This window comes from Microplitis mediator, chromosome 7, assembly GCF_029852145.1.
Source record: "Microplitis mediator isolate UGA2020A chromosome 7, iyMicMedi2.1, whole genome shotgun sequence".
Taxonomy (NCBI): Eukaryota; Metazoa; Arthropoda; class Insecta; order Hymenoptera; family Braconidae; genus Microplitis; species Microplitis mediator.
This window is the reverse complement of record NC_079975.1, coordinates 4,519,111-4,542,719: the sequence shown is the minus strand read 5'-3', so window position 1 is coordinate 4,542,719 and position 23,609 is coordinate 4,519,111. Positions and strand designations below refer to the sequence as shown.

The 23,609-nt window shown below is 31.1% G+C and overlaps 1 protein-coding gene across 2 annotated transcripts in view; it reads right to left on the bottom strand.

The window, feature by feature from the left end:
- LOC130671126 (uncharacterized) overlaps positions 1-23,609 on the bottom strand; it is a 40,144-nt gene that overhangs the window by 6,344 nt on the left and 10,191 nt on the right. The window contains exons 1-4 of one of the 2 annotated variants that reach the window (XM_057474842.1): positions 8,556-8,702; positions 8,228-8,270; positions 6,964-7,131; positions 4,568-4,826 (exon numbers count right to left, since the gene is read on the bottom strand). In XM_057474842.1, coding sequence (XP_057330825.1) covers positions 4,568-4,826; positions 6,964-7,131; positions 8,228-8,270; positions 8,556-8,623 — 538 coding nt within the window. In that variant the 5' untranslated portion in view covers positions 8,624-8,702. Of the gene's footprint in view, positions 1-4,567; positions 4,827-6,963; positions 7,132-8,227; positions 8,271-8,555; positions 8,703-23,609 lie in introns of those variants that run through there. The other variant, XM_057474843.1, reaches the window with a different exon arrangement.

Genomic DNA, 23,609 nt, shown 5'->3' with positions numbered 1-23,609 from the left:
CAAAAATTTTTACTAATTTTGCATTACAGTAGAAATTTTAACAAATATGTCCATCTCACACCCACTAGAGCCAATTAAAAAAATTATTTTTTTAAGTTATCAATTCTCCCCTATCTCATTAACCAGATTAATCATTTATCAATTAAATTAAAAAAAAATTTTTAAAAAACAAATAAATAATTAAATGGACGTTTATAATAAAATTTGAGATCGTTATTCACGGCCTCAAGATTATTTCTCGTGCAACATCCGATGTAACATATATATGTATATATATGTACGTATAAGGTAAATAAGTTTCCGTTGGTGGAATCCGGTCATCGATGGAGTAAGTGAAAGTAAAACGAGCAAATGGGTTTTACGTGTGTACACAAACAACATACACAGCAATAACACATGTTATGTATTTGTGTACGCGTGCTCTTCGTGATAAGGAGGATAGGATAGGTTAAGGAGGTAAGGATACAAGTAAAGAAGGCACACGTAACGACGTGTCTAAACAAGCGGCGGTGGAGATTTTAAATCGATAGTCATGCATCAGGTAACTCTGGAATGATGATACAATGTTCCCTTATAACGTTTTTATTACATCCCAGAAAAACCCGATTGCGTTATTTTATTTTTTAAAACTCAAATATTTATCCGAGTTCTTAAATTGCTCATTTTTAATTACACTGCAGCTGCTTTAATATTTATTTTTGAAGGCTATACATTTTATAATAATAATTACTATGCAAACATAAATACGATAGATGATAAATAGTAAGTATTTATATGCATAAAATTATTGTTATTTATAAAACAAAAATAAATGTTAGTTAAACTAATTTTCGGGTGAAACGATCTGGAAAGAAAAGATCGTATTCACTATAATAGAGTGCAAAATCTTGGCATCACAATAGAAAATTTTTTTGTTTCCGGAGAATAGAAGAATGAAGTAAATTGTTATATATATATGTATATATATATATATATATATAGAGTGAAATAGTGTGTAAAATTCTTGTGGATGTTAAAATATAGAATGAGGGATTTTACAAGAAAATAAAAACGAAAAATCCGAAGAAGTTGAAGAAGAAAATGATGATGATGATGATGGGATTGATGATGATGATGATGAGCGTGAAATACTAAAGTTGGATAAAGAAGAAAAGTATATAAAAATATGAGTAAAAAAAGTAGATACTGATGGAATGAGTTTAAGTGTCTTGGAGATGTGAAGAAAAAAAATCCAAGGGTTGAGGAAGAAATAGTGGATTAGATGAAAAAGAAGTTTAAGAAGTGGATAAAGAAGAAGAGAAGGATGAAGAAGATGAAGCAGAAGGCAGAGGAAGAAAAATAAGAATCCAAGTGATGGGGAATTTATGGGAATTGGCCAGAGCTTGGAGAATGCTGCACTAAACCTATAATCGGCTTCGTCTTCGTGTAATTGACGATTCCACGTACATATATTCACCGAGTAGTTACTTCCGGGCCCCCGATATGTCTTGTAAATTCAAGTATGCACTTTTATTTATACATACATACGGTTTCATAATCTTGTAACTCAGCAACAACTTAATCTAATCTTTTTTCAATTCTCCCATGCTAATGTTCTTATAATGTTCGAGTAATTTTGTTGGTTTTATTTAGCGCTCTAGGCCTAAACTCGTATGATTTACTTCTCCTTATTGAGTTCATCAGTTAATAATCTTTGGAATTCATAGATGGATAATTGAGGTAGCGATTGAGTAATCCATCATGTTTACCGGTATAATTTACTTATTTCATATTTATTTATTTATCTTATGATATTTTATTATTATTATTCATGGTATGATCATACATAGGCTCTTTGTCATCGAGTTAAGTACCCGAGGGACGTAACCGTCTTTATGCAATAGACACTTAGTTTATGATAAAGAGAAAGAGTAATGGCAAGTGCTGCTGTAGTTTCATGTGGTGTCAGCATTGTACGACTTCCAACACCGTTTTAATTGCCATGCTAACGGGACTGATCCAGACAAGTAATATCATCTGTTTAGACAGTTGATGGGTGTCTATATAAAAGAGAATCTTCATGGTCCAGACGACTTGTCTAGGTCATTTGTCTAAAATCTTGTTCATTTTTTTCTCAAAGAGATTTATGATAAAGCCGAAAGTAGTCTTTATTACTAACTGCTCTGTCTTTATCACTAATTGTATGTAGTCTACTTCTGCTATGAGTTATTTATGGCTATCTGTTAATACTTCAACAGATACTTTCAGCCTGAGTAACTTAAAAAGAAAGCTGAAAGTTTTTGATACCACCTTTTTTATCCACAGTTATTTTTTAATTGGCTATCATAAATTAACTCAATAATTTTAATTACTTCGAAAAATAAATTACACTATTCATTTCTTCTTATAACACTATTTTTAAATGTAATTTTTTTTGAGGTTCGCTAATTTTTATCATGGAAATTCCAGTGGCAAATGATGATAGGGGTTACCGATAAAATTAAATCCTTAATCGTTTATCAAATATTCCAATTTTGCTATGATTGGACGCCTCATAATATGAAGCGATTGAAGTGGTGTTATACTCAATATGTCAAAGTCAAGCAATTTTTCATTTACCTGAAGATCGGAACATTTTTCGCGCAATGAAAATAAAAAAAAAATTATGTGATTCGACTGCTTAAAGTGACTTGAAGGGTAGTTGGGGTGGCTGCAATTCCAGGCTGGCATACCAGTATCTATATGCGAAATATTTCAGAAATCTAGTCATCCACTAGATTTTTTACTTCCCAGTTTTTTTTTCGTTGTCCGAAAATCGTTCCAATATTCAGATACATAATTTTTGGGACTTAAATTGCCTCTGTTTCATTTATTTTGAATTTGTAAGGTAATATAAGTACACTCTTATCAAAAGAAATGCTCTTATTATTTATTTTTTGTTTTGCATTGCGCATGGTCATATTGTAGTTCCAATTTTTTCGGCATAGATGACCTTTAATTATTAAATTTTTGTCTTATTTTTATTAAACTGAAAATGCTCTTATTATTAATTTTCTTTGGGTTCTTTCATAGTTTTTCCTTTTAGAGGACATCACAAAGAACTAAAAATGTAGATATTATTTATAGTTATTCCTCACAAAAGTAAAACTACATACTACTCTTTGTAAATATGTAGACAGAGTCATTCTCCCCTATCAGAGGAGTGCCTAGATATCAGAAAATAAATTTTTGTTAAGACTTTTCATAGCTTTTCCTCTTCAAAGACATTATAGGGAACAAAAAATGTATATACTGTGCAGAGTTATTCCTAATAGGAGTAAAACTTTGAGCTAATCTATGCAAATATAGACCAGTCATAAATGGAATCTTCTATTTTCTCCCTTCTGACGCGTGTCAAGTTGTAAAAAAAATTTTTCTCAGTACTTTCCATAGCTTTTCCTTTTAAAAGACATTATATAGAACAAAAAACGTTTATATTGTGTAGAGTTATCCCCAACAGGAGCAAAATTACGGATTACTCTTCTTCGGAATATGTACAAACCGGCATCCTCATTTTATTGGTCAAATAAAAATAATATTTTTAATTAAAATAAATAAAGCCTGGCATTCCATGTAAAATTTGTCGTAAATAAAATTAAAAATAATTGAGTAACATTAAAATTTACTAAACATTGAAATTAAAAAAAACATCATTATCATAATAAAATACACGAGCACGGGCATTCACAAAAATGACAAAGCAGTTCCGTCAAAACATTGTAAATTCACGTAACTAGCATACAATTATTTTATTTTTACAAAGATCTAAGAACATGCTAGTACTTTTATGTTTAAAATTTTTGGAATCAAAATTTAAATAAAAGAAATTCATCATTTTTAAATTCTAGGCGCGTTAAAACTAAACTGTGAAATATATTCCCTGTACATAAAATTTAAAAACTATAGGCTTCAAGTATATGCCCAATATTTAATTCAACACCACGATTATTAAGAAAAAATATAAATAATTTTTCTGCAGACATATTTTTGATACTTGAAAATTCTCTTTCATAAATGATCTAGTCACATTAGAAAATTACAAAAACTAAATACGTGCGAATAGTGAAAAGAAATTACACTAGCGGCACCATTACAACAAAAAAAAAAATAATTTTGCCTTTGACTGCAATTTTTTTTACTAAAACCCTCTAACGGCACCATTATTACCTTGAAGACTAATTTCCTCTTTCACTACCCTGTCTAACTAGTAGACTATTATTTTTTAAGTTAAATTTCCATTCAAAAAAATAATATTTCCCGCAAATTATGACTGGTAACAACTATTCATTTAGATGAACTAAAGCTGCATGTTTACAGTTTTAAACAAATAAGTGTCGAATTGCTAAAAAAGGTTTGTGCACACACAAAACCGTTAATGAGACTCTTAATTTCAAAAAAAACGTTCACATGAATTAGAGTCACTAATTTTTCGATGTACCGTTGATACATTTTGCAACATTGTCAGTAATTTATAACCATGAATAATAACATCCAATTATACGTAATAATAGCAATAATAATAGTAATAGTAATAACAGGTATTACTTACGTTGGACACGAGTAGTATTAGGTCTATATCTCCGATGCTCTCTGTCCCAAGTTTCCGGATGACGTCCCCACTCGTCATCACTAGATAGAGCAGTTCCACCTGTACCTGAAGCCGGACCACCACCACCGGTACCACCAGTGGCACCAATGCCCTGAAGACCCTGTAGAGTTTGGAGAGCTTGCAAATTTGGATTCAACGGTACTCGAGGTTTTATTGCCGGTACCGGAACATACTGAGCACCTTCACCCAAGTACACCACCTTTGGGAACGAGTAGAGAAATAAAAAAAATCCATCATTATCAAAATTATCCAATCTCAATTGAATTTGTTGGACAAACTTAGCAGATAACAAGCTAAAGCATCAGTGTGTATAGTCTAGTGTTGTGTTGATATATATATATATGGCTATATTCGTGTATATATATGTACAAAAGTAAAAGACCAGGAAGCGGAACTGTCACGTCAAGAGTGCGTCCTCGTGGCAACACGACATCTTGTAGTATCCATCCCGTTTGTTTCATGTCTCTCCGTGACATGTCGACGAGCATCACGAAGACGCACGAGTCGACACCCGCGCATTCATGCGTCGATTAACGGTCACGCGGTTCACCATCTTAAATCATTAGTCGAGCTACTTTATATACAAGAACTATAAGATACTAGAGAGGGATGCTGCCGATTATATTTTTTATTTACAAAACTACTATACACTTAACTCGGATTTAGCAGCTACGATACGCAACAGCTACACCACGAGAAGCTATTGAGCTTAAGGGATTAGATGCTTGTCTTTTAAGACAAGACACGGTTCAGTGGCAATGACTAGTAGATAGACTAGATCCACGTGATATAGACCCGAGGCCACTATTTTTGATTCGCTACTTCTTCAACATTTTTTTATTATTTTATCTAATTCAGTATCTTACTTTTCAATGTCTCATTTAATTGTATTTAAAGCCTCCGATGGTTTAATTTATATGCCCAATAAATTGTACGCTCGGATTTTTAATTTCTTAGTCAATTATCTGCACAGTAATTTCATTTTTTTTTTTTTCATTAACGAGACCGGGTAAAAAAATTATCGAATTTTTTGCAATCAGTGAAACTATAAAATTTTTTTTTCATTAAATTTAATTTTGTTTTATGAGATATATAAATTTACGATCAAACATGTATACAATTTATATAAAATATTAATTTAAAAATTTCTACGCATTTCTATTCGATTGAAAAAATTGAAGGAAACTAATTCACACGAGAAAAATTTTTTTGTATATCTTGTTTCATTTCCTCTTTCCATATTAAAGTTTATCAAAAAAAATCCATCTCATAAATTGTTGCATACACAGACTAGTAATTTCCAATAATATATAAATTACCCACAATAATGCAGTGATAAATTTAATCTATTAAATATGAATAACAAATAGCCAAGTGTTTAATTATTTTTATCGACCGTTAAATAATAAATAATTCTCCTTCGACATTTAACTATAATGCATAAATTTATATATTTATCTGTGCAGATACACACGATAAAGAAGTTAAAAGTTAAAACGTTGAAAGTTTATATCTTGCATCGTGATTATTACATAAAAACAGTACTCTAAATCAAAGATGCTGTATAATAATTTAAATATTTATTTATGTATTTTATTTTTTATTTAAAGTTTTTAGAATTTTTTAATTTTACCAAAGAAAATTGATGCTCAGCGTTGATTTACGGCGAACGGTAAAACGCGAAAGAAGCTTGCCGAGTGATAAAACGCGATCGTTTCCTACACTGCTAGGCTGTATAGTAATGATGTAGAGAGTGTAATGCAGAATGTATATAAAATAGTGTAGTCTGTTCTGTTGGCGCATCTAGACAGTACAGGGGCGTTAACCGACGAAACGTGCAGTAGCTGTATGTAAAGGATTATGATGACTGGTGGCTGCACCGGTACTGAAAGTAGCCGGCGAATCATCCCCCCATTATCCAGATCTCCGGGATTATTTGCCTCTCTGTGTAGTTTAGCTCGTGTACTCTTACTGATGGTTAGGCTATCATGTAGAACAAGAATACTCTTCTATAACTATATGAATGCTTCCTTAAACAACGTGGCGTTTTGCTCGTCGGATAGCTATTCTATCCTATCCTATTCTATCCTATTCTATCCTATCCCCCAGTTGTTGTTTTGTCCATGATGTCATAGAGACGGTTTCTTCCTGTCGGCGAAAGAGACTAGAAACCGTTGCTCGATCAACGATGCAACTAGTGGAAACAGATCTTAGTCGCATAACCAAATGCTTGGTCACTATAATTCCGTTCTTGCCTTATTACTTTGTTCATGTTGTTACATTGTACTGTTTTTTTTTAATACTATGAGATTATTTTAAATTATTTAAGTACTCACAGTATCCTGATCACTGGCTTCATGGGTTAATGATTCTCTCGTCTCGGTACGGTTTAATTCTGTAGCATCTTCTGGACCGGCTCCACTGCCTGCCCAATAGTCATCAGTTGTATCTTCTACTACGGTATCTAAATTTGGTTTTTCAGAGTCTATTACTTCGGGATGAGCCTAAAAAAATTATTTTGTTTTTTATTTTAAAAATTCAAATTTTAAAGTTCAACCTATTGCACAGTAAAAAATATTGTGTTAAAATCAACACAATTTGTGTGTTAGAAACGGTCCACACAATTTTTGTGTTATTTTTTAACACAGACTATTTGTGTTGAGTTTCAACACAAAATTTATGTTAAAATTTCAATGATACTGAAGTTAGCAGACGTCTAATAATTTTTGGATCTTTTTTTAGACGATAAACCATAAAAAAAAAATATTTGAAAAAATTGCACCTGTAGTTTTTTAAATTTTCTACATGTACATATTTTTATTTTATTTTTTTGCAATTGATTTGTTGAAAAACAAAAATTCAAAAATTTTTAAATGTCTGCTAACTTTAAGATCATAAATTTCAACACTTTTTTTGTGTTGATTTTAAAGTAACACTTAATAAATGTTGATACTATCGATTCTTAGTAACACTTTTAAAGTGTTGAAGAGTAAATCGATTAAAAATTTTAAAGTAACACAAAGAATTGTGTTGATTTAACACAAAAATTTTAACACCGTTTTTAACACAGATACACAATATTTTTTACTATGTGTGGAAATTTTCTCGCAGTTTTTATTTTTATCTTACTCCGAATTTTTTTTTTCACACTTTCCGTAGATGAGATCAAAAATACATTTTTTTTAATAATAACTCATAAATTCAAATATTTAAAAAAAGTTTTTGATAAATTTATAAAACTGAAGCTTCGCGAATTGAATGTGAATTTGAATTAATTCAAAAATTTTTTCGTAAGTCCGTAATTTCAATCAAAAATTTATTAAAAAAATCCGAGGTTGATTTTTCCCAAAAATTTATCATTAAAAAATTAAAAAATGAATTTACAAAAGTCTAAGTAAAAACCGTTTACTTTTCGAGCACTTAAACGAATTGAATACTCGCCATTAATAATTATTTCAAAACCAATAACCGTTTGGCGACGGCAAATAAAATCCATTGAATGAAGTTTAAGAGATAACTAAACTACTTAAAGTTAAAAAATAACTTATATGTGTATAAATATTAACGGTTTTACCTTTAAGTACAGTAAAAAGTACCCACCTGAATGGAATTTATAGTAACAAGCAGTAGAATCCACGCGAGCCTGTAAAAACATAAAACACGATATAAATATCCGTGGAATCTCAATAGCATAAAATGGATAAAAAACTTAATGAGTTTTCAGTTTTAAAAAAAAACTAAAACTGAAACTTAAACACAGCGAAATAAAAAAAATAATCTAAAGGAGTATATTCTTAATAGAAAGCAGTAAAAAGCTCATATATGCACAGTAGCGAATAAAAATTTATAGATCACGCTTTAGAATTTTCCCGTATCTTCAGTGTTACAATTTACTATTATTACTCTGCACATTAGATACTACCCATACACTTTTTTTTTGAGCCCCATCATCCGCTTCTCTATCACCAACATAGAGATAGTCCCAGCAAAACCCATCAAACAACACGAGTCTGTAGAAGTTATCCTTGATGCTCCACTTCTGTCCACGCTTCAGTTAATTCAGTATGCAACAAGTAAAGAACATCAGGAAGATATCCTTCAGTCTCTCCACACTCACGCATAAAGATGATTTTCTTATAACTCTTTACTCTTAACTCAAAACGACCGTGAGGAATAGCCGGGTGATTATGACTGAGATCTGAGTACCCAGATATAGTTTGTTCTTCCGGGAATGCCCGATGAATCGAATCGAAAACTGCTTATCGCTTCAGGTTAATAAAAATCCACAAATATATATATAGAGAAATTCATATTTTATTTTATTTGAAACCACTTTGAATCATTATTTTAATGTACAATAAAATGTTTTATTTAATATATAATTTATTTCTTCTCTATTTATATATATATAAATTTTAATGTACCTGATTCAAAGGTTTTATTATATATGAAAACTATATAGCTGTAAATGTCTATAACGAAGCATTGATAATAAATACTATTTTAGACACGACTTATCCAGAAAAGTTATTTATTTATCCCAAGGGATTGTTATTATTTAGTCAGCCGTAAATTTAAACCTCACGAAGATAAAATTGAACAAGTTGCGCTTTATTATGAATATTGAAACAATTCACTGTCCTTTAGGCCATATATATTTATATGTATATGTGTTTATATAATACGAATAGCGGTGGCAGTGCATCATCACTATTTTGACCTAGTGAATAAGCTTCGTAACAGTCTTGTAACACGCAACCGCCAACGTAATAACCTATAACAACAGCTTTTGCTCCCGCGCCATGTGTGAACTGCCGTGTGAGAATCATACATGTTAACTGGACATATGAACGTTGGAGAACAGGTAACAAACAGAGACAGAAGGAGAAGAAGAAGAAGAAGAAGAAGAAAGAGAAGAAGAAAGAAGAAAGAAGAGCCGGTAGAAAATGAATGGCTGCATTCTAAAGACTACCGCAATGTTCTTATAACATATCCGGCGAACGTGCTCGAGTTTCTTTTCAAGAGTATTAAAAAAAAAAAAAATGTATAAATAAACAAGGACTGGAAAAACGCGTGTATGTGTGGCATGTACGCTGTCGGTTACTAGACTTAAGAATGTGCATTTGACAGCTATTCAGTGATAATTAGGGTAATACCAGGGAATAATTCACACCGAACGTACTATTATATGTCTGTTTGATAACTTTATGTTCTGAGAATTCAATTAGTGATACTAATTTTTTTTATGTTATATATATATTATATATTTATACGGCTTTAATTGAGAACTTGAGATTATTTTAAACATTATGGTTATAATACAGGAGGATATTGCGTGAATTATATTATCAATAGTACCGTATTAAGAAAATATTTTTTTTTTATTATTTATTTATTTTTTATTGCTTATTATTTTTTTTTTCTCTTAGTTTTATAGTTTATTTATTCATTTTTCTGAGAGTATTAATTATTCATTTACATATCTTAATTAATGGTCACATTAAATTTATAATTAGAGATAGAGGGTAATTATTTAGATATGTAAAATCAAATCACTCTTTTATAAATTGAAGAAATAATTTCTTGCACAGGGAAACAAGAAAAATGACTACGAGTTATTTGAAATACTTAAGGTTTTAGACAGTAACCTCCACTTTTTACAAATATATAATGACTTTTAACTGTCATAACCGGTTCCAAATTTCAATTTGTAATGTTAAAATTAAGAGATAAATTTTCGGAACTGAGTTGTCAAAGGATGAACTGTCACAGGTATGAATTATCGCGGGGATGAGTTATCGCGAGGATGAATTTGTCTTGGGACGAATAATCGTCGGACCGTCATAACCGTATTTAAATTTTATTAATTACTCAAAAAAAAAATTATAACCTTAATTGAAAAAAGAATAATTTCGTCGAGAGATAGATTTTTAAAAAATTACTTACAGTTCTCATCGCTTAGGAGTTAAACAAAATTTTAAAATTCGAATTATAAAATTGACATGAAGATTTTACTGAAATTTATCTAACAAATTTCGTTTAACTCTCAATTGATATCAACTGTAAGTAATTTTTTTAAAATCTACATCTCAGCGAAATTGATCTTTTTTCAATTAATGCTTTAATTTTTTTTTAATTGATTGATAAAATTTTGATACCCTTATGATAATTGAAAGTCATTGGAAATTTTTAAAAAGTGGGGGGATGCTGTCTGAAAATGGCCTTGAGGTCTAGTTGATTTTTTTAGATTTTGGCCCTGGTTGAGAAATCCGATTCACTTCAATAGGATTTGATCAGAAATTTCCAATTGAATCTTATCGGAGTGAATCGGAAATTTCCGAAAAATATATTATTTTCCGAATGTAATTCCCATTCAAAATTTTTATCGGAGTGAATTGGTTCCAATCGAAAAATAATAACAAAACAAAAATATTATTTCCCGATTGGAACCGATTCATTCCGATTAAAAATTTTGAATGGGATTCAATCAGAAATTAATATTTTTATTTTTACGCACTTTTTCCGATTGAAACTGATTCAATCCGATTATACTCAATCGGATCCCAATCGGATTACAATCAGACTCCATCGGAATTCTTAACCAGAGGGAGTAATTCGTTTAAAAAAAACTTTGAATCATTGCTAATAATATTCTTAAAGATCATACATTCATAATAATTCAAAATTTTTTATTCTGATTTATCACAAAAATTCAATAGAGTATCAAAAAAAGTGATAAAATAAAATGGCCAAAAAAAATTCTATTTACCGATAAATTTTAAAACAAAACTATCAATATTTTTATGTTGATATTTATGACTTTTTTTTTTTATAAAAAAAATATTTTCAAACATATGTAAATGATTAACAGTTTTTCAGGATAATTTAAATAAATTTAAAATAAATAGAGGAGAAAAATATATCTTAAAGTTTTAACACGTAAGTACTTAGGCACATAAGTGTGTTCAACTGAGCAAATCTAAGTACATAAAAATAATTCAACACAATACATAAGTTAGCCAACAAGAACATATATATGAATAGTAATGCATAATAAATTGACGGGTAAGAATAGACGTAAAAAGAGAAAACGAATATGTAATAAAAGTGTAAGAGGTGTAAAAAGTGAAAAATAAAAAATAAATATAATCAGCTACATATATATAAAATTATCAGCACATAAATAATTACAATAAAAATAATAATCATAGTAATAATGAATGATATGATGTCTAAAATGGCAAAATAATTGTATAATGATAGAGAGTAACGTGGGTAGAGTTTGATCTAATTAATAAAACGGAGGTTGGAAGTAAACGGGAAACTTGATTTGCCTAGAGCATCAAAGTCATTTCTCGCGTAACTCTTTCTCCATTTTTTTTTTTTTTATTACACATCTATTCCTTTCTTTTCTTTCTCTTTATATAAAAGATAGTGTTGCCTTGACGCGGAATAGAAGTAGAGGTGGATTAAAAAAAAAGTTCTCGCATTCTCGATGAACTCAAGTAGCAGGCCCACTTGAGCTCTATTTTCTCCCACTAGTTTATATATATATATATATACGGGACTTGGTAATTCATTTTCTTTTCTTTGCAGTTATACGAAGACACCTGCTATTACGTATGCGGTTGCGTGCAAGCAACTTGATCTTGACGCTCGACCACTAGGTCAGTGATATTCTTCCTTCAATTCACTTGTTTTATTTCATATGTATATAAATACATATATATAGTTATGGATATATACTTATTTACCACTGATGGATATAAATCATGCAAATTTTTAATGGTAAAAATAGCTTGACTTATTTTTAAATATATGAAGATATAAATAACTGACATTTTTTATTTTGAAAAATTCTCAGTTCATTTCGTTTAATTTTTTTTATGGGAAGAAATAGGAATTTGAATAAAAAAAAATTTTTGAATTAATAATGATGAGCTACGCATGATTTGATGGTACGGAATGTCCTAAATAGTCGTTGTAAAATTACATTCCGAGAAACTTATTTATGAAGCTTGAAGAAAGTATTGTTTTTATAAAAATTGCATCTTATTTTTCTATGAATATAATATAATTCCGTACTTTTATCACTAAGTATAAGTATAAGTATATATTTATATCTGTATATATAAAATTCATAAAATGAAATGCGTTTACTTTTAATAAATTCATGGAAACGATCAGTTCTCAAGAAGTCTAACGGAATTACAGATGCGAATTTGTGGGAATAAAAAAGTGCATTCTGCGACTGTGAATTTGTGTATAAGTTACAATTTTAAAATTGAGTAGGGTCGAAGATCGGTATTTATTCTCAGAAAACTTTAAACAACCAACAGATTTTCGTTTTTCGATCGTTACTCAGCCCGTCCGTATTATTAACCTCCGTTTTATTAACAAACTGATCTAATAATTACTCATTTTTTTACCAATTATATGAATTTCTCATTCAAATTGTTATTATTAATCTATCAGATTATTGTTTTAATAGAAATTTTTTCATATATTTTATTCACAATTGAGGAAGAAAATTTAATTGTCCTAGAATTCTTTAAAAAAATGATCTAAAGTATAGTTAAGAAAGGAACTCAGTACTTAACTTTAATTACCCAAAATCAAGTTAATTTTAAAATGCGCATAGAAGAAAAATTGCTGAGAAAAATAAAATCTTGTTAATTTTTCTCTCAACAAATTAAAAATTTCCCTCCCCACAAATCTTTCATCCAATTACTCTAAAAATATAATTAAATCGTAATTACATAAAAAAGAAAAAATGGATAAAATTTTTCGTGCACAATCTACCGAACAATTTCCGTTAGGATGTTCTCTATATACAGCAAACACACAAACAACAGATCACATGATGATGAGAGATCGTAAACAGAACTTAAATAATTTTGAGGTTAATATCCTGAGAGTAAAAGATAATTGAAAGCAGATCGCGTACATAGATTAACGAGCCCAGAAGAATACACTCGGGTGGTACACATATTCTCTCATTTAACGATCTAACCTCCACTGTATACTCTAACTAGTATAACTATACGTTTACACCACGCCATGGAATTCTCAGATCTACTATATGGGAAAATGAATGCGCTGCGGGGGAAGAAGAATACGTCGTATTTAAAGTAAAAAACCAACCAACAAGAGCTAAAAAATAAATAAGTGCAAGAACTAATCTGTCATCTTTATCGTTAACCTGAATCATCTTACGCGCAGGCGTGCAGTCATTATAACCTCAACATCCACTGGTTTAACACAATAAATTAACTCTTCCTTCGCATAACAAAACAATGTTCTACAGCATTCCAGGAAAATAGCTTAAAAACACGCAACAAAAGACATAACATATATTTATAACATAGACAGCAAGATTTGAATCTAGAGGATTTCCCTTAAAATGTACAGCGAATGCATCGGTACACATATTGTTGCTACTACTGAGCAAAGCAACTCAAGTACAAGTACAAGTACAAGCATACATAGCATAGCATGGAATAATAAAAGTACATTATACGTTAAATGATAAAAAATAATCATTTACATGTTGCGTCGATGCGCAGTTATGCGGCACAGTATTTTATTTATTTCAGTTATATACTAACTCTTCTATCTTCAACATTTGCACGACTATTTGCATGCAAATGCAATTAAGTTACTCGCCGTGAGGGTTAACGACGTACGTTAACGTAACACAGCAAAACATGTGTTGACTGCCTGGAGAGACAAGAATAGCATGTTCTTGTTGTTGTTTTCTATATATTCTATATTCTATATCTATCTATATCTGTACACATATATATATGTATATATATATATATATATATATGTACATAGACGAGTGAAAGGAGGAAAGGTAAAAGGAGTGTTCTCTCGGCTTTGATGATACTCATCCACATATATAAATATCTATCTATACCTGTATACCTATATACACATATATGTGTATAAAAGATGTTTAAGAAATATAAGAAACAAGAATACGTGGCCTGAAGGATACTCCAAGTTACCGTTGCATTTTAACCAGTTCGATATGCCAACTAGATTAGGATATTTCGAAATCATAAAATCAAATCAAATCAACCCAAGCCAAACCAGAACAAAACAAACAAATATTTAAATATATAATGTGTATTATATATTTTTGCATATTTCATTTCAATGTAAATTTAATCAATTGATAATAACTTACTTTAAAATTGAAATCATTAATTTCAAGGGGAACGTCAACGAAGAAAAATGGAGACAAAAAAAGGACGAATTTTTATTATGCTGTCGACCGAACTTGAAACAGGAAGTTGAGTCAAAAAATTATTGTGCTAGACTATAATTATTATTGTAAACCTCTAAAATTTTTTAATCTATATAAATAAAATAATAGAGGTCTGCAGTTGCGCGCGCACCACAGAAAAACTACTGGATAGATTTCAATTTAGTTTTCTAAGTTTCATTTCTTAGACATTTGGCCCTTATCTAAAAAAAAAATTATTGCGATATCTTTATTTAATGTAAAGTTATTACAAAATGTCCAGCAAAGCGGGCGGGTAGCAGCTAGTTTTCCACTATAATTCCTAATTTAGACAAATAATATTCATTACAATTTATCACTTAATCAGTTTTACGTGTATAAAATTTTTTGTAGTATATAATAATAGTTTTTTGGCAACTCAAAAAAAACTTCCTGTTTCAAGTTTCGTCGACAGCATAATAAAAATTCGTAGGTTTCTTAAGCCCATTTTTCTGCGTGCCTATAGAAGTAACATTTGTGGCCACTGCTCCATTTTTGGACATTTAGTACTTTATTTTAATTAATGAATAAGTATAAACGAAAATTTCTATTGCAATAGTGTGCTAAGAGTGTCTTTGCACAACATTTAAACGTTAATTACGTCACTGCGTCTTTTACAAGTTATTTTATTCAAATTTTTAAAGGCCAAAACTGGCCCTAAAGTACCCAAAAACGGTACTTCTACCCTACTACTTTCCAGAGTAAAATAAAAATGACCTGACATGAACAGATAAATTATTAGATCAGATAATTTAGCTATTGAATGTACAACAGTTGTGTTAATGATTTAAAGGATGGGTTTATTGTTTCAAAGGGCAGTTAAAGACGAGTAGTATGTACAATGTTTTAAGTAGTTTTAACTAGTGTATATGCCACTCCTTCACTGGCTTAAACTCCGAGCCGAGTAACGCCTAAGGAGATATTAACACCTGTTGGTATGGACTCTTCCATGTCTATATTGTGTATACCCAAGTCTTTATTTATGTCTGCATCTCTATATCTGGTTAACTAACAACGACTTAATTGGCTGCGATTTTAATGCGGTATCCAATGCCGAAGAACATAAAAACAGTTGCGTTAATGTATCAAGTTACGAGTTTATATTTGTGATGTTTGATGTTAATAATTTTTACTGTTACTTCTCGTTTTGCATAAAAAATACCGCTTATTAAGTGGTTTTAATAATTATCACGTGTATTATAAATTACTAAAAGTGAAGTTTAATTAGCGAATTTGTAAAACTGTTCATTTTATCATGTAGCTTTATTTTTTTAAGTGATTCCGTTTATTTAATCACTAATTCATGTTTTGCGACTTTGCGAGAATAAAAAAAATTTTTTTTTACTGATTAGATTATAAAGTGTGAAAAGGTTTGATAGATTGTGTGCTATGACTTAATGATGTTGATAATAAATCACTTGTAAATATATTTAGAGAAAGGAAGGAAGAAAGATATTTTCGACTTTGTTTTACGTTAAGTGCAATTATAAGTACATACACGCAAGACATCAGTCGGTGGATACTGAAAAGTAAAAAGAGTAAGATTGAAGACATAGAAGAAGAAGAAAAAGAAGAAGAAGAAGAAGAAGAAGAAGAACAAGGAGTAGCAGAGATTCATGCGTGGTTTCGGACTGATCGACGGAAGAAATGTTGGTTGAAAGAGCGACTAGTGTGATTACTGTGGCATTGAGGGCTCTTCTGCATGCGGTTATAAAAAAGGATAAAGTATAAAAATAAAAGCTCAACGAGAGTCAACTGGATTACACTTGGGTTGAAACGTTGGCTTGATCAAACAAAATAGATGGGATTGCTTTTCCGTGATCTTCACTATACTCAAGAGCGTCTAAGTGCCCTAAGACCCCTCGGCAATTGCGGTTACAAGCTTCAGAGATGGAAAAAGATTATACTTACATGTATATCTTTCTTACAAATCCAGTGTAAATAAAACTAATATTTTATATTTTTTTATTACACCCTACACTACAACTGTACATTCAAATTATTGTTATTATATAATATTTTTTATCAGTCCTAACTTTGTAAAATTATACAAGAGATGTGTAAATCAAACATCATTACTGAAAACTTATAAGGAAATTGTTTCTACACTTTGTATACACAGACATTTATTCAACCACGCGTAACCAAATACTCTTGGGTCATTTCCGGGCTCTTAGATAGCCTGCCTCGTTTTTCCTCATCACAAAATAATATGAGTGTATAATTTTTTTTCCTTCGATCATATTTTAATTATCATCAATCGAGATAAATCAACATGCGCTTGTGTTAAATATTAAATTTTATCTCTTGCGCGTAAAAAATATAAATATGAATAAATGTATGACCTATATAACAACATCCACTAGAGCATATTTAACATGACGAGGCTTCTTGATGATGTACCTTCTAGAATTTCTTTAAAAACCTACACGGTAGTATAAATATTGAAATGTAGTATCATTATATACCCACAAGACACTTGATATTTAAGATCAACTCGAGTGGTCAGTAGCACTAGCCAAAGCACCAGTAGTTACCAGCATCACCATCAGCATCAGTGGATCAGTATTATTATACCGTTAACCACTTCTATTAATAATTAATAACAGTACCTACAATGCGCAAACGTTATTTATTACCTACTTCCGATTCATAATTCATCGAAATGAAGGTTCTCGGTTCCCGGTGGACTTAACAGATGCAAAAGACAATGCTTTTAGAAGTAGTGACTGTATGTCTGTGTGTAAATATTTATTCCAACTGCTGTTGCAACCTGTACTCGTAACTTTTATTTATATTTATCCACTTTAACTGGGTAAAATACAGCAAAGATCATAAAGCTATTTATTCCTTGTCATGCTCAGTGACTCAGTAACAACTGACCCAGCAATCAAAACCATCAAAGTCCCGCAGTGTGGTGATGAGAATTGACGATCAGTTTTATCGGTTACTATGGTAACATCACAGCAACACGACCAAGACCAAGACCACGACCAAGACCACGGCCAAGATCAAGACCATGATGATGATGATGATGTTTTTTAGCTTTTTTTTTATCGTGGCTTCACTTCCCGACCTAGGTCAATTATCCTCAAGTTACGCTTGACTACTAAATCTCGACGCCTTCTATCTTATATAAGTTAATACTCTTTTACTTTAATGGTCGGCTTGCTCGATTGACCATGGGAGAAGCCAGGGAGCTATCTAACCGTGAGCTGCCCACAAGGGATATACATATACATATATATAATCGATTTGACGAGGTCAAGAGGTAACCGCAGGAGTTTGAGATTTTAACAAATTAGAATCGGAGAATTGCATTGTACAATTGAATATAAGAGGATAAAAAGCTGTTTTATGGTTTCATTTAAGTGTTTGTACCGGTTTTTGATGGCACCAGAACAATTGCCGAGATCGCTGGCTATTGAAATAAAAGGCATCAAAGGTCTTTGTTGGAACTGTTGCTGATTGTTGATATCTAAAAAGTAACCATTTTTCTCCCTGTAGATATGTACAAAGGACGAACAAGAAGCAACTCTATCTGGTGGTGCTTTGTTCCCACGGCCTTTGCGGCTTCTTGGCAACGCAAATGCTGGTTAAGAGGAGTCAGCAGGGCAATCTTGTGGGAGTCGGTCCTCGGTGTACAGTGGACATGCGGACGCTTAGAGGGTAATTTTACTTAAGGGGAATCCCTCGCGGTAGACACGAGTCTCTTCCTGTCTTCATTACCATCATAATGGTTTAAACTTAACAACCACCAGCAGGATTAGGATTAAATCATAGACAGCCAGCGTCAGCAAACAACAACACCAATCAGCTAAACCAACAGCTACGGTAGCTGTAAAACTAGTAAAGGGTTAAAGCAGCCATTTGTAAAACAAGCTCTAATAGCTTTGATGACTTTCTGGCATTTAACTTACAAGTTATTAAACGTGTGGTTTCATTTAAATCGACTTAAGACATTACTCCGACGAGGTTGACTTGGGTAAAAAATCCTTGTTATACCAGACGGGGTAATTAGACTGATAAGATAACATCATTAGTTTTAAGCAATCGTCGCTCTGTCCTGGTGGATTTAATTCTGTTTGTTTATATTGTAATTCAAGTTAAGTTAATATAAGCCAGGTCTATTATATATTTATATATATATTTTATATGGTACGGCGAGATCATTGCCCGACCTTCTCGAACTCGTGGTAAGTTTAATGTGATGTAAGAGAGTAACAAAGACATATGACAGTATAGTTAAGTGTACAAGACACAACCGGTCTCTCACTCTCATCTCGGCTCAGAAAGACCGGCTGATGAGTGCTATGCCGTCACCGCGGCCGTCGAGACTAGACGGCCACCCAACTTACTCAACGCCTTTCATTCTGTTACTCAAGACCTTCACCGCTAATAATATTGAGTTACGTGACAGAGAAAAAGATCATGACCGCTAGAAAATTGCTAGTTCATCATTAATATCGATCTGTGCATTTATAATATGAGTACCATGTATTAAATATACATATATATTCATATTTATACGTTTGAAGACCAAGTGACGTTAACGATTGCTGATAGGTATTAATTAGTTTAAGCATTTAAAATACTTGACAAACTTGTCTTTACGTCCTTGAGTGTCAAGGCTAAGAAAATTATAATATATATATATATATAAATATATAATTGATTGATGTAATTGATTATTATTATCTAATCCGTGAAAGTAAATTGAAAAATTTTTTTTTCCACGGTCTTTATCTCCAGTAAAAAGTAAAAAAAGTATATAATTAAATTAAGTATTTTCTAGACTTGATATATATATTTATATATTTTTAAAAGCCTATTTAAAATTGATATAAATTGTAAATGATAGAATATTATTTAAAATTATTGGCGTTTTCAAAGAAATCCAATATTTCTAGATGATCGATTCTAAGTAGTATGACTGTACGAATGTGCCGCGCATTAACTGCTACTGTATTACACTAGTAGACATTAAAAAAAAAGTACCTCATCTCGATAAACTATCTTTTAGCAAAGGTATTGTAAGTTAAACTATAATAAAACCCACAGCTGCTAAGCGGATTTATAACTTTCAAAGAAACTCACCAACATACCATAAGCTTTTATATATATTTAGTATGTTGGTAGGATGTCTTAAGGATCTATAGGCGTATAAATGTACAGAGTAATGTTGGCTGTGGTTATTAATTATTATAAAATGTATCCCCGACACTTAACTTCTTTACGGTGTGGCGCAAGTGGTGATGGTGGTGATCATCAAAAAGCTATTGAATTATCTATAACCTAGAAGTAACTACCCCGCCTTCGAGTCACGACTAACCTAGCTTCCTAGCCATCATAAAATGATATATTCTATGAGTTGTTTCTCACTCTTACTCGTAATTTCACTGTAAATTTCGTGAAAATGCCAGAGCCTTGAGCAGGTGAACCAAGAAGAAGAAAAAGAAGAAGAAGAAGAATAAGAAGATGGTATGCCAGGAAATAAAACCCCTAGCCATGAAATAATCGTTAACGGGGCTGATGATGGTTAAAATAAAACATGAGCTTCGCATTATCGCCTTCTAGCAGGTTATAATGCACTTAGAGAAGATATATTCATCCAAATCCGCTCTACTCTTGTTTAGTTATATATATAAATGCATATATATGCTATGGTTTAAAGCGTTTGATCGAGCGCAAATGGATGGCAAGTAAATGTAGTATTACAACTTACTGCACACATTATCTATCGCGAATAAGTAAAAGAAGGATCAGTAGTAGGCGAGGCGAGGTGATCTCGATTATTCTCCTGGGGTATCTAACGTTTTAGCTCTACTTTGTTTATTTTGCTTTCTCCGGCAGCCGGGCAACCTTGAGTTGTGCATCAGTTAAAGATCTTTAATGTATTTATATTTAGATTTTTTTATTTGTGTTGCTGTGGGTATGTGGGTTTGTATAGTGGTATAATGAGAGAGTAAAAATAAAAAATATGTTGAGGGAGAGACGTTTACTTGGGACGCCATCTGGAACGGTCCGTTATTCTGGATGACTTTTTCGCGGTTAGCGTTACTCTGAGATATCCGACTGCAATCGACCGAGAAGAAAATTTCTCAAGGACTTGGCTATGTTATAATTGATAGCAATCGATTAGGTAATAAATGATATTGTCGCTGTGATACTTTTTTTTTTTATTTAATCAACTTTTATGGGTAAAATGTCTAAACATTGTTATGGGTGATTAGTCATTGTAGCTTTTAATGAACGGGAAAAAAATATTAAGGACGATTATTTACTACGTTAACTGTTAGATCCTGTTATAAGACACTTGAAAATTATTTTTCGAGTTAATTTTAATAAATTAAGTCACGATCGATCGATTTTTCTGATTATTAATAGGAATATAAAAATTATTTTGAAATTTAATTAGTAATTATTTTAATAATCACCACTCTCTTAGAATGAATCAGTAAAAAGTAGTCCAATCAGTGAATATTCACTGCACGAATAGTTCCAAATATATCACTAATTCAATCAGTGATATACTTGGGACTGATTCGCAGTGAATATTCACTGATTTGCAGAAATTTTTACTGATTCATTTTAAGAGAGCAATTTCTCTTCTCAAATTTGACTACAGAAAATTTTTTTATGGTTCCCCGTAATTAGTAGAAGTCGTTTTTTTTTTGCTAACCCATTTTGCCCAAGATGAGACAAAAAAAATTATCTATACACCGTAGAAAAAAAAACAGTAAGTCCAGGAGGTACTCTCTAAACATGAATTAGTGAAATAAGTGAATATTCCCTAATTCTGAGTGCCAACCGAACCACTTTTTGAAATTAGTGGTTCGGTTTGCATTTGGAATCAGTGAATATTCACTTATTTTCACTAATTCATGTTTAGAGAGTAGGTGTTAAAATTTTCAGTGTTAAATTTCAACACCGAAAGAGGTGTTAAAATAACACCGCCAGTGTAAATATTTTTTACCGGTGTTAAAAAAATTTCCCGGTGTTAAAATAATTTTCGGTGGTGAAAATATTTTACTTTGTGAATATTTTTACTTAATCGATCACTACAATTAATTAGTGGTTTTATTAATTAATTAAATTATTGGTGATTGAAATAGTAGGCGTGAAATTGTGTAATTTTTAAATAAATTACGTGTAACATGAATAATTATTTGAATAAGTGCATAGCAAAATTGAAATTTCCTCCAGATAATATTCATTAAATTTTTATGTTCTTTTATATGTAATACATTTTTTTTTCTAATTTCTATACGTGGAATTTTTTTTACACCGATTTCACACCGCCTACACTTGTGTTATTTCATTTTAACACCGTGCGGTTAAATTGAGTCAATTTTTAACACCACTTCTCTAAGAGTGCAGCAGTTGAAAATTAGCCATTTTTTCTCCATATAAACAAAAAATATAAACCAGTATATTGTAGATAAAAAAAGTCCTATTTTCCCGCCCCTTTTCTACAAAAAATTAACTTCTCAATCTTCCGACCAATAAGAGAAAAAATTTTAAATAATATCCTCAAATTTTTTTCCTTAACAAATAGTCATTAATTATCAAGTGCAAAATTTTAAAAATAAATTGTTAAGACTCACTCACACGAAACAAAAGTTTTAAAAAAATTTTATTGTTCTCACTTTTAATTATTACCAACAATAAAGCAAAGGCGAGAGCAAAGCCCTTTGCTTACGCAACGCGTACATGGGCGTTAAAAAAAAAGCAATTGCTCAAGTTCATGAACTCATTAAAATAAGTCAAGAAAAGATTGATCGCAATCTCTTATTCTCTTGCTGGTAACTATTTTTTGTACTTAGCAAAACCTGTCCTCATTATCTAATAAATCCCACGTTAAAATATCCAAACAAATTAATTAAACTATAATTTTTAAAAAGTCAGGATAATATCCATTAATAATTAATATAAAGCGATTAATAAAAATAAAGCGGCAGATGTGCGATCCACATAAGAGAAAATCTGATAAATATATAACACTGAAAGGTATATAAGATATTATAAGTTACGCAAACAAGATTGTGGCTAATTATTTTGTTGCACCAGGGGCAACATCAAAGTACATATTTTCCAATGAACACGATAGTGTTCCGCGTTCCAAGTATTTTCTCTCAGCACGGCTCCAAGAATACCGGGCGTAACAGCAACAAATTGCTCCGTTTGTAGGTCTCCATTGTAAAAGGATAAAAAAAATAAAACAATGCAACCAAAAAAAAAAGTATTAACTTAAGAAGAACGCAAGAATAAAAAATAAATAAAACAAAATAACAAATAACAAAAAAAAACTGTAGGATTGCAAGTTGGCGTGGTCGTGATGAGAGAGCGGGATAAAAAAAATTACACTTCACTCTTGACTCGCATTTAGCAGTGCATTTCCTCCTTACAGTTTATAGTATAGAGTATTAAGTGTAGGTGTGTATATATATGTATATATGGATATATGTATGTATGTATCCGTATGTTATCCGGCAGATAACTTTAAGATGGTAAACATTACACCAGCGAGATATCTCGATTCGAGGATCATTTTACTCTCTTAAGGAAGGTTAGAGTACATGCATTTACGAGAAGACGTGGAAGTTATACAGCTGAGCTTCGTTAAAGGGCGCAAATCAACTTAAACCTTTTTTTATTAAACCTTCACCTCTTTTTGTATTTATATTTTCT